The following is a 13,042-nucleotide window of genomic DNA, read 5'->3' as shown; positions in this document are numbered from 1 at the left end:
TAGATAGACAAGATAACGTAATTACCGTAAAGATCGAGGGTTACACATCCAATGCCTAAGAAATAGCATGTTCGTGACACGATATTCACACCGGCTTGTTATGGAAAATAGAACTCGTGTCTCTTTCCTGTTGATTAAAAATATAATTCCAACTTCCAAGTATCTCTTATTATGACATAGATATATATATCTTTTCCGGTTACAAATACTTTATAAAGTTAAATCGAGTTTGAATTTGTTGAATTTCTCATCGAAGACACGATATTTTTGACGTAGATGATAAATTAATTGGGAATTTAGGTAAAATCATAGTCAGATAATAGAGAAACCATGGACCTCTATATCATCTTTTTTCTACAAGTTCAACTAGCGATAACTTTTAAAATTCAAGCACAATAGGCTTCTGTCATAAACTTCATACATCAATGATGATGGGGTTGAGTAAATTTTAAGACATTAATTAATGACTCGATATTACACTACCTTCATTTCCCAAATACTTTAACAAACCCTATATTGCTAGGATAGCAGAATGTCAGATGCGGATTTCGGTAGCATCCGACCGCAATACATCCTATTTATTAAAAGTTGTAGGGATGCAAATAAATCGAATCGAGTCGAATAATGGTAAAATTTTAAGGTTTGAATTCGGCTCGATGAGAGATATTCGAGTTCGAGCTCGATTCGAAGTTCAATAATTTCAAATATTTTGGCTCGAGTTTGGCTCGAAATAAAGTTCGAGTTCGAGTTCGGTTCGAAATATTCGAATCTATTCGTGAACTATTCAGATATTATGGTTCGAAAGCTCGAAATGTATATATATTATTATATAATTATATTATATTAATTAAATATTAAGGCTCTCGAACTATTCGCGAACTATCGAACATAGTAATTTCGGCTCGAGCTCGGCTCGAAAAAAAGTTCAAACATGTTCGAATTCGGCTCGAATTCGATAAGCTCGAATACTAATCAAATATTTATCGAGCGAGCTCGTATAGCTCACGAACAGGTTCAATTCGTTTGCATCCCTAAGTAAAACCATGCATCATATGGGAAAATTATACTATTTGATAGTTAATTGTATGTAATGTAATAACTATAACTATAACGATAAGTGTGGACGAATCCATGTTAGGATTGTGCTATAGCCATTTTTTTTTTTTTTGGCTATATATATATAATTTCAAAAATAATTAATGGTATAGTAAATTTTAAATTTTGTATATGCTTATTGTTTAAAATTTTTCTATAAAATTCAGCTTATGACTTCGGCTTTTCAAGTCTTAAATACTAATACAAATGAAATATCTTTTTTGTTTCAGATTAATTTTTAAAATTATAATAGTTGTATGATATGAATGTATTAAAAATCGATATTTTTTGTAATTTAAGAGAAAAATTTATTACTTGAATAATAAAATTATTTGTTGTTGCATTAAAATAAATTTTAGTGGTTGAAAAAATTAAAATGAAAATTTTGGGTCTTATTTATTGTTATATTATTCTAAATTCATGAAATTTTCAAATTAGTTTCCAAAATATATTATAAATAAAATATATTATGTTTTTTGTATAATAATATATAATTTATTAAATTATATTCAAGCTCACCCTAATTCTAATTCGTGAATCCGTCCCTGACAATAACGATGATATACAAAACCCCAAACATACAAAACAACTAGTAAATCTTAAAACATAATACATGCAACTTTGAAACCTATTTTGCAAAAGGAAGAAACTCGAAAAGTTGTGAATCCAACCGAAAAATAAAATATTAATTTATCAAAATCATTTATTTATCATCTTACTTTGGGTCTACTCATTAAAATAGTAAACTCCTTTCAGTAAACAAAATATGGGAATCTGATGGGTCACAGATTGTATGAGAAACAAGGTGTTTGAATTCGCAAGAAGGAGATGCCGTTAAAATAGAAGTTACGAAGGATGTCTATAGTTCCTCCAGTTGTCATGAATTTACATAATTGTATGAGCCGGAATGTAAATATACAAACCAAGCCCAACTGCTCGAGTGCTAACCCGTTAACAATTTGAGCGCGAAAGCTACTTTACATGAATCTGAACGCCGTTTTGGAGCTTATGGAAATCACTTCAGGCAATCATGAACTATTAGGAGCAGCTTAATTTTCATTCATGCAGACCAGTTGTCTATAGACAGCAGGATAATTCCATGGATTTCTTACTTTCCAAGGGCTGCGTATTGCCTACCTTGCACTCGCTTTTCGATTCATCAAGTCATGGTAGTACAGCAGTACGCACATAGGTTGGCCCAAGATACTGAAAAAACACCAGAACATCGTATTGCCCACCTGGAAATTTGCAATTAAGAAAAATAATCAGAGAAAACGTTTACACAGAAGAGCAAAGTCCGACCGAGCAAAAAAACGACAACAATTCGAGCACAACATAATTGTTGAAACAACGAGGTCCTCAACTCGAAGAAGCTAAATGTTTATCTCTAGAAGCTTAGAAATTGTAGAAAAGTAATGGAAGTGTGAAATATTAAAAGCCTTAAATCTGTCATCCCAATCACGGTTAATTTTACATCACAACCTAATTTTCTGTACACACTCAGACCAAGAAATTCACTCCTGGTAAATGTAGAAGAGATTAAAACTACGATTTTCTACCCCATTTGATGCTCTCATTTCTAAATTTGATAGCACATTACTTTTTATGCATCCAGCATCCTCCTTGTGGTCCAAGAGGTTGGCAATCCATGGACTCATACAGCTTACGCGAGTTACTACTATAAGTCTATAAGAGAAACTGACAAACTAGGAACATTCATGCAGGCAAATCAAGGACCGTCATAGACCTAAATATGAAGCAAAGACGAAGTTTACCATCGAATTTTGGAACTTGTTTTGCAGGAAATTAGTCACGATTACCAGAGGGACCTGTCATAAAAATAAAAACAAATTACAAACCATCCGTGGCGTTTTTGGAGATTGACCAAGTGAAAAAATGAATATTGAAAATGATTTAATTGATTTTGGATAGTAAAAAAATAAGGATTTCGATACTAAAAAGTTAACCCAGATAATATGTCATCATCTGCGCAAGTTACAAAGGACAACATCAAAAGCTTTGTCTGGGTGTCGATCACATCATTTACTGGATAGATGGATAATTTTAAAAGAACATTATAACCAAGACAAAGAGAAGCAAATCTTTAGTCAATTATATCAAGCAAGACAATCTTGATAGAAATGAAATGAATCAAGTGGACAATTTCATTACCTGAAGCATAATCCCAGAAAAAGCCCAAAATTTGAATATGTGGCATGGGACAGCAATACAAAGCTGTCAACAAACAAATCACAGTCATCTACTGGAAAAAAAATCAGAACAAAAAGTTCCAAAAATTCATGAAACAAGGTACAGAAAGGACAAATGAAATTGTACCTCGTGGAAAAGAGCAGACACAAGAAAGGCAACCAAAACTGCAACAGCCTGCATCAGAATCCATACCCATGAAGCCAAACATAAATTTAGCTTCTTAGTAATTGCTTTCAGGTGGAAGAACAAAAGTAAATAACTGATTAATAGTTATTCAACACAGTAAGAATCCCAAATCACGCCAGTAAAAGTATCGCACCATTCATGAAAGGTTAGGAAACTTGGAGAAAAGTATTCGCTGTTCCAGTTTTCGATTCTCTATCTCATTTTTCACTTCTTGAGATAAAATAAAAAACCATAACGTAATTTTCAATCATCTTCTCAAAAATATTTATTTCAACTTTTCGATTTCTCAAATAACCTCATTTCAACTTTTCATTTCTTAAGATAAAAGCGATCGCAATTCCAGTTTTTGACTCTCTGATATCCCAACATAATCATTATATTTATTTCAACTTTTCGCTACTCTACTGGTCATGAAGTAGGACAGCTGAGGCTGGAATTTCAGTTTCATGATGGAATATGTGTCTAAATCTGCTGAAAAACATATGGTGCTAGGTATAATGTAAAACCAATCAAAACTCTGATGGATCCTAGTGCCAAAATGGAGACGGACAATGGAAACCCTCTTGCTGATAAATAAAAATAATCAAAGATTGGGCGTCCAGTGTACTTCAGATGGAGATGTGAAATACTTTCAAATGTGAACTGGGCACTGTCTGCGATAGCTTGAAGATCATAGTTCTCTCGAGATTTCAAATCAGTATGTATGCAAGCCCACTAGGAAAATAGTTTGTGGGCAATTAGAATTTTGCAATCATCGTAATTTTGTATGACTAAGTAAACCTCATCATTTTAATAATTTCCTGTCCAACAAATACTTGTTTAAAGGGCTACTATAACAAGTCATTGACATCTAATGGAATGTAACAAAGTAAATTAATTCACTGCATTTAATGGTGGGACGATAAATGGTAACTAAGTATGAACAGGATGTCAGGAACAAAGTTGAGACTCAAAGTTAATGCTAGGGATTGCAAGAAATGAACAAATTCCAAAGTTGTCCTTAAATCAATCAACCAACACGTTGATGCAAAGGAACATTATTAAGGCTACAGTATAAGGTTAAAAACGAAAGGAAATACCTTTGGTATCCCATTCCGCAAGCATGGAAAATATATGTGTCGAACCATCCATTTATGGACAGGCTACAATAAATATAAATGTCAATACTGCCAAAACAACCATGATATCAAAAAACAAGGGAAAACGAAACAGAAATCCAACTAGTTCTATTTTTCGTGAATGAAAGAAAATTAGAACAAATCAGCTTACCATGTTCCACATTCTCCAATACTGATGGTAGCAACAGTTGTCCAACCAAATGCACGGTAAACACAGAAGTTAATCAGCTATAAGCACTCCTCAAATCTCAAAAGGAAGAAAAATATGTCGTTTAATTTCTACCTCCTCAACTGTCCTTGCATTCCACCAATCCTTGTAAAACTCTCGATCACCAAAGCAAAGAAGTTCCGCAAGAATATTTAGCCTACAACATCAAACAACATGCAAGTATGATAAGAGCAGGCCAATTATAAGGAGGTGAGCCAAGATAACATTGTGCTCTCTGTTCTTTATGCAGGTTGTTATGCGAAACCAAAGTGTGCTACCTCCAATCTTAACATAGATGCACATAAGATTCCCACTTTTTATCTTTAGAAAACTTCTTTAACTAGTATTGATTCCCTGGTGCTTAAGTTTCAGCACTTGCCAAAACAGAATTTAATATGCCACGCTCCTCCTATGATCTTTTAAGTTTGTCGTGGACATGTTAAATAATTTTTTTAAAAAAATTAACAGTGGTAAAACATTCATTTCCATGGCATTGGCTGGTTCATGGTAAAAACTTAAATGCACACCTATATTAGTTTTAGCAATTTAGCTCTGCCAAAAAAGTTGCAGACTTGCATTGCTCCTCTTAGCACCTAGCTTTCAGCAAAAGCTATCTTTTTGCCAAGAAAGTACATTTTCTTTTAACTTTGATTTTCCTAGCCTTGCAACACATGACCTCAATCTTTGTTTGTAGGTAACATATGAACTTTCAATGAGTCTTAAGACATGCAGCAACTTTTCCCTCAAAAAAAAAAAAGACATGCAGCAACTTTGCTTTCAGAAATCAATAAACTTCAGGTAAATGTCAAGTCAGAACATATACTTGGCAACCTCTGATTTGACATGCAGACACTGAGATATTTGAAACGAAAAAGGAGTTTGAGATCTTGGATGGATTACGAAGAAGAAAGAAGAGTCTTGAGCATAACTGAATCAAACCACAGATGGAGACTTTTAACAACTTTTTTTCAATAATCATTATGCCAGTGTTGTCTGTAGGATGTGTAACATAGCAAATATTCTGCCAAACTATACAAGAACCTTTTCCCCAATTTGTCAAGAAACCTTCCAACTAGTCTCCAAACCATACACGGTTTAGAAAAAGTAAACTGTATATAAACAAACAAATTAAGACTCGCAATCATAAATAGCATGTCAAAAGTAATCATTATCCAAACAAACTTCCCGAAAACAAGACCAGTCAAAGGGCCACGTCTCATCACACTCCTGGAAGCAAACGCATACAGAACATATAAATCATTACAAAACAGCAAAAAAATCCATGAAATTGAGAAATGGACTTACCAAAGATGGAAGAAGCAATAAAACATGCAAAGCCACACGTACAAATTTGGAACGGAAAGCTTCAATACCCTCTCTATTGCATATAAAAGATTTCCTTTTAGCGGATGTTGAGAATTCTTGACAATGGGGTTTATATACTGCATTACAAACAAACTATATAAAAGCACTATTATATGGAATTAGAAAAACCAGAAGAGTAAAAAACGGAAATTACCTGTTCCACAATAAATCCCATTAACCCTGTAAATATTACCAGCTTAATGCATTGGCGTACCACCCAACCCTTTCGTATGCATGCTGCACGAGGATAGGTTGGCTACAAATAACAACGCTTGACTGAGTCATAGAACAAATACTTCCAATACAGTGTGTAGAGAAATATTGACACCTTAACATCAATCAGTAGCTCAAAACAGAAAAAATCATTGTAGATACTAAAGATAAGTGTTCTAAAAAAAGTGTGCGAAAGTGCGGCTTGAGCGTGAGGAAAATACTTCACTTTGGGCAAAGTGTGAACAAGTGGTCAACCCTTTGGTTGACCAAAGGGTTGACCATCTATGAGCATAAAAAGTGTGGAAAACTCAATTTTTTAGATTAAAATTTAAGATTTGTTTTTAAAAATTTCTAATAAATTTTAACATTTAATTTTATTTTAAATAATAATTATTTAATAATATAAAGTTTTTAATCAAAAACACCATTAAAAACATCACAATAAATTTTTTTCAGAATTCTTCCTTTCTTTGCAACTAAGTGACAACACCCGAACCAATAGCAATCAGTAAAACATTTAGTCCATCTAATTTGTAATTTTGAAACTTATGATTTCTATAACTTGAAAATTTATGCATTTATTCTTAAAATTTCTATGTTTATGTGTTATTTAATATGTTGATTGACTTGATATTAATTAAAATTATTATAAAATTTCAAAATGTTTTTGCACGCTTAATCCTGTGCAAAACTGCCTAAGCTTGTAAAGCTTGAAACATTATCGTAATGGGTCATGCTTCGTGCTTTTTAGAAACCTTGCTTTACAGTCACTGTGAATTCAAAAGCTGAAATGTAGAACCCAAAAAGCAAGCGCATGGTCAGTGCTCCATTTTAACTATATAGTTTATTCATCAGATAATTACACCTTCTCATACAAACGTATTGTAATAACATTACCAACCCTCACATGTCAAATCGCATGTCTCTGTCTTCAATAAGAATTGTATCTCTAGATCAGATACACATATTCCTGAATTCGTACTTGACTTCTATTTATAAATAACAAAATTTAACATCGTTAATGGAAATATCAAGTCGTACCTGGTAACACAAAGTGGGGGCAATCATGAAGTACACCAGACTCTTAAAAGTAACTTCATAGGAGTAATCCATGCTCCAGTAATTGGATAAAGCCTCCCTCTATTTTCATGAAGTAAACTTTAGTATCGAAAAGACATATTCTCCTCCATTTTTATTAATCAATAGGATAATATAAAAACTTAGTTCATAGTCTGAGTGCATTTGCAAGAGCAAGGGGACAAATTTAAGAGGTGGCATGTACATGTGTGAGATAGAGAGCACACGACTATGAAATACATCAAAATGTTCACAAAAATAAACGTGACCATGCCAAGCTTAACAAAATGATCAGATAAAATTTCCACTATAAAGCTTAAGTTCAGATATTTTGCAAGTCAAACATCAAAAGAAGCTTCATTGTCCCATAATAACTATTAGCTGCTCTAAAGGGAAAGATACAGCAAATAACTGAAGGGTGAAAAATTAAATACCATACCTTGTCCTTTGATTTTTCAAGTACTCTCAAATCATAATTTGTATGCGCATAAGACACCAGCTTCAACCACACAATGCAAGAAAAGAACATCAAAGTGACACCGGATAGAACAGCCGAATCACACCTGTCCAATTTGGCAATTTCACAATCAGGAAAATCAAGTTATGTTGGTGCTTAACACTATTCAAATAGATTCCTAGTAACAACATTTTTTCAGTTATTCCTATCGGATCTAGCTTTCTCACTGTTTCGGTCCATAAGTATTGGCATATTGGCATTTTCACTAGCAATAAACATTAAAAAGAGACTTGAAAAATCAAATGAAAAGCCTAAAACGAAGGTTTATCTACTTAAAATTCAACGAAGATAATTTCATTTCACACACATCCATAATCTGCCAAATCCAAAATATAGACACTCACACTTTTTTTATTGTTGCCATATGTCTGTAGTTTGTTTCCTTATCCACTGAAGTATTTTAGTATATCTTTTTACGATTTAATAATTAAAAATTTTAAAAATGACAGCCGGCTTTGCAAGAAGTGTTTTCTGAACTTCTGGTCAAAGTTGTGTTTATACCATAGTAATCTATCCTCATGTTGCAACTGATTCGAAATCAACGTGTCCAATGCATGAAGAAATATTTCAACGCTTTCAATTGGCTTATGCATGGCAACCTTCCGACTGCCAAATAACATATACGGCTAGCCATTACTACCACTGGGACTAGGAAGTAGGAAGTAAGCCCCACAATTGAAAGAGTCTGAAATTGATGAAGAACAAATAAGATTCACTATTGAAGGCCGAGCTAATTGGTTGATGGCGAATTAAAATTAATCAACTTCATATAAAATTGTTGGTTGATAAACTAAATATAATATTTCCACAAAATGTCATTGTTTTCTTCCGTTTTCAAAATAATCTAACAATAACAGATAAATAATCGATCAAGTGAAAAATTAGATGTGACAGCTAAAAGCTAGACAAGCTACTCCACCAAAGGTCCAAAAGTATTATGCTACTGCATAAATCACTCTTTTGTAATTGCTTCAGGTGTAAAAAATAATCTGTTAGAGACTTCGAATCAAAATATACTATATTGAAAAACATTTTCAAAGGAAAGTTACTTATGGTAGAGAATTTTGCTGTCATAATTTGGAAAGTTAAATATCAAATGTTTAAACTGTCCATAGTTATTAGTTATTACAGGCATTTGACGGCAGGGTGCCGTAAAGCATAAGTGTTAGATATGCACATTACGGCATGATTAAACTACATCTCTAGATTTTAAGATGCTCCTAGGTGTGCGATTAACAAAGAGGTGCACCTCGCAAACTAAGGTGCTTGCCTTCAGCAATTTTAACAACTTGTTCGATCATAGATTTATGGATTACCAAGCAGCATGATTAGGGCTGTTCATTCGGTTAAAACCGACCGAACCGGAAATTAAATTAACCAAAAACCGAACCGAATTAAACGGTTCGGGTTAACCGAATTTTTATTTTAAAAATTTTCTTATGTATTTATTATTAATAAACTAGATGACAAAAATACGAATTAAAAACTAAAAATGATTTTTAAAAATAAAAAATAAAATCGGTTTTCGTTTCGCACTTCCGCTCAAGTTAAAAGAGCTAAAAAACCAAACCAAACCGAAAATCCGGACCGAATTAATGGTTCAGTTTTCGGTTTAAACCAAATTTTCGGTTTCAGTTCGGTTCGGTTCGGGTGGTTAACCGAATCATGTACACTCTTAAGCACGATGGAGAGAGAAAAATTAACCAAATCAAATTTGTATCAACAAATATAGAATAGAATGTTTTTAAACATGTTACGTCAATTATTTCCATCTCATTTATTTACCAACATGGAAAGAAATTTACAATTCTTAACACGAATGAGCTCTCATTTCAAATATGACATTTTTCCTTGGCATATGAAATAAAGAAAGTGGATAGTGAGGAATGACTGGTTTGAAGTGGTCGAAACGAACCTAAGAATGACTAAAACTGGATACACAAGCTCAACTGTGGTTATTGCAACGTGGGCGAAAATCACAACCTGCAAAGAATTGAAATAAAATATTAATAATGAAACAAATTTGTGTTTCTTTCATTAGTCAGCACCAGTTATAGCTAAACGTGATTTGATTACGATAGCCAAATAACACTCAAGGAGAATAAATCACAAACGCGAGTATCAATTCGAAAGAAAATCCATGATATGATAAAATGCTATTTAATCAACAAAACAGAAAAGCTAAAACTCGAAATAGTTCCAAAAGTGCATATAAGAACAATTTGCCATATGCAGTATGTGTGGTAAAAAAAAATCCAGTACTCACAATCTTTCAAAGTACACCCACTTGACAATTCTAAGGTGCCTTCACCATACACTTGTAATTCATCAGAACCTCAAGTTGACATCATATGTAAACTCAATCATCAAAATTGACTGATAAGCCAGGTTACTCTCTCTCTCACACAGCCACCCCTCTCCTTCCCAGCAGTAAACTCGATGAGTATCTCAAGTATGGATTACGGAAAATAATCAATATCATTGAAAGCTAGCTATGGGCCGAAACATTCACCAACATGAAAAAAAGCAGCAAGAATATCATGGTTTTTTTCAGGATATGTTTTGGCACATTGCCAATATATAACTCAAGGAATGATTCATGCAAAACTCAAACAGAAAAGGACAAGTACAATTATGCTACATTATATTTGGATTACCGATGTTCACGCAAGTCACTTGAGTGAAATAATGTAGAACTTTTACATATATTATCTTTCTTAAAAAATAAAAGTATTACAGATAGGACAGAAGCCAAATATCAAGTCTCATCTGCAAGAACATTGATAACAAAGAGCCACTCTTACTTACAAATTCTGATATATACTTTTGCTGTACTAACTTCTCGACGAGGAACGCGGCAAGAGGGAAAATTGGGAGACTTAAACTGGAAACAGGGGAAAAAAAAAGAGTTACCATTGGAAAAAAATATTTGTTGAATAGTATTATTGTCCTACTATAAATGAGGTAAATTAAAAGTTCACGATGTTACCAACACATCAAAAGTGGCCAATCCCCGAGTGACTTTGGGCTAAACCAAAATCCTGAATTGATCAACCAGCCATACTGCAAGTTAAAGGAAAACAAGTATATCATGTCAGAATAGAGTTTCAAAAACCTCTTTTCCTTAGGAAAACAATCGACCTAATTAAGTTTCAAAGCTCGCGCAAAAATATCAAATATTATCCAACGGGAGAACTTGATCATATGCATCAAAACTGGGCATATTTCCCGCCAACATAAATATTAGGCTTAAGAATCCAATGCATAGAATCACATTAATATCCAAACTACATTAAGGAGTTGTTAAATCAAAGATACATACCTTCATCAAATTTTCAATGATAAGCCTGCTATTTACAGCAACGAGCACCACCACACAAAGGTTGAAGAGGCCCGCATGGCTCTGCCTCAATACACAGATTAGTTCTAGTGACTTAACTGTTGTATGGAAACTAAACATATGTATATCATAACATAAAATTAAAATGTAAGATTCATGATATAATTGAGCAACAAAAACCATTTGAATCTCAGAGTTATTCATGCCTAATTCAGCTTGTTGCTAGCAAATGATCACTAGTAGCGTGATTGCTGCAAGAAACTGAAAAGGCAGGATGATGAGAGAGATGATGCTCTCATAAAATGTTTTAAATGAAAAAAAACAAAAACAAAAACAAAACAAAACGCGCTTGGTTAGAAGCGAACTCCGTTAGACACATCAAAAAAAGAAGCAAACTTCCTCTCGCGGACAAATGAACTCCAGGAACAAATAAAAAATAATAACGAACTTAGTGCACAAGTAAGAATTCGACGCAAGATTCCACCGAGAAAAAAGATAGCATCTCTCCCGTTGCAGAAAGGGATCCAACAAGGAGTAAATCCCCACGTTCAGTGTATTCACACAAACAACTCGACGTTCAGCGTATTCACACCTATAACTAACCTATGTAGACGTGTGTATTCACCAACTAATAATGCATGACAGCAAAATCGAAAACTCCAGCCTCGCCTCAAGGAAACAAATACAAGCGTGTGGGTGCCGTGGTGTGGAAAAGAAATCAAAAGCAAACCTGTTTGAAAATGGCGTCGGAGCTGAGAGGACTCTCCTTAATTTTACGGTGAGCCGGCGCAGAAGCTCTATAATGGAACTTCACGGCCGAAGCCTCCACTTCTTTAGCATTACTACTCTCTCCGTTTCCCTTCACCGCGTCCTCGTTCTCATTGCCGAAGCTCGATCCTTCACTGCCAGATTCAGTCGTCCGCCTCTCATCCGCGGACTCCACCGCTCTTTCGCACAGGTTACCGATCAAATCAGTCTCGTTTTCATCATTTTCGCCACCATCCCCGAGGGAGTTGGAATCGGACTCCGGCAAAGGCTTGGCGGCAACACGATTGGCGAGTCGGCGTCGAATAGAAGAGCGATTCTGCCGACGATTGCTGTCTTCGCTGGACGACGTCGTGTCCAAGCTCTCCGGCGAGATCGCCATTGCAGATGGAAGAGAAAGCACCGCAGAGCGAGAAATTTCTAGAGATTCGGAGATATATATATACTATATATATGATGCAAGCCTTTGCCAATGATGAAGATTCTATGAGGAATGTAGACTAGGAAATATATTTCGAATGAAAAGGAATGCTTAGATTTAGTCATTTTTTTATTTATTATTATTATTATTTCTGTGTGTGCGTTTCCCTTATATTAATTAATATTCATATATTAAATTTTATTTATCAAAAAATCTCATCGTGTAGCAGACACAAAATCGATTATATAATTTATAAAATTAAATTTAGAATATTTATTAAAAAATTCTAAAAATTAATAAAGTAACATGCAAAAACAATGAAATAAAAAGTTAGCACTTTGGAAATTGAAAGTAAACGTCACTGACGATGGTAGAAGGTGTATTTAATGCAGTGACCGCCGACAATAGTAGCGGACCCGGCGTAAAATACAGGAGTGACCCATCATTCATCATTTTGTTGCTTCATTTTCTTATCTCAATGAATTATATAGTAAATAAATATTTTTAAAATATTACAAAATTTAAA

The 13,042-nt window shown here is 33.9% G+C and overlaps 1 protein-coding gene across 1 annotated transcript; it reads right to left on the bottom strand.

Annotated features, from left to right (window-relative positions):
• Window positions 1-1,760: 1,760 nt before the first annotated feature.
• Window positions 1,761-12,678, bottom strand: LOC140886790 (diacylglycerol O-acyltransferase 1A). The gene is made up of 16 exons (XM_073293637.1): window positions 12,061-12,678; window positions 11,313-11,393; window positions 10,980-11,053; window positions 10,799-10,874; window positions 9,906-9,973; window positions 7,913-8,036; window positions 7,438-7,536; window positions 6,338-6,439; window positions 6,124-6,260; window positions 4,894-4,975; window positions 4,762-4,782; window positions 4,572-4,634; window positions 3,433-3,480; window positions 3,268-3,330; window positions 2,871-2,924; window positions 1,761-2,333 (listed from the first exon to the last, which is right to left on the bottom strand). The coding sequence occupies exons 1-16, from the start codon at window positions 12,475-12,477 to the stop codon at window positions 2,229-2,231; spliced, it is 1,614 nt and encodes a 537-aa protein (XP_073149738.1). The 5' UTR covers window positions 12,478-12,678; the 3' UTR covers window positions 1,761-2,228.
• Between the last annotated feature and the right edge of the window lie 364 nt (window positions 12,679-13,042).

The sequence above is a fragment of the Henckelia pumila genome, chromosome 3 (genome assembly GCF_033568475.1).
Source record: "Henckelia pumila isolate YLH828 chromosome 3, ASM3356847v2, whole genome shotgun sequence".
In the NCBI taxonomy this organism is placed as follows: domain Eukaryota; kingdom Viridiplantae; phylum Streptophyta; class Magnoliopsida; order Lamiales; family Gesneriaceae; genus Henckelia; species Henckelia pumila.
The sequence above is the reverse complement of the archived record's forward strand: the minus strand, read 5'-3'. Positions and strand labels throughout refer to the sequence as shown.

Bases quoted from the DNA above. Each gene is read 5' to 3' on its own strand.
- LOC140886790 (XM_073293637.1), bottom strand. From the start codon at position 12,477: ATGGCGATCTCGCCGGAGAGCTTGGACACGACGTCGTCCAGCGAAGAC. The intron at 11,054-11,312 runs GTATGTATCTTT...TTTAACTTGCAG, and splicing joins TCATTGAAAATTTGATGAAG to TATGGCTGGTTGATCAATTC. The intron at 3,481-4,571 runs GTATTTCCTTTC...ATTCTGATGCAG, and splicing joins TGCGGAATGGGATACCAAAG to GCTGTTGCAGTTTTGGTTGC.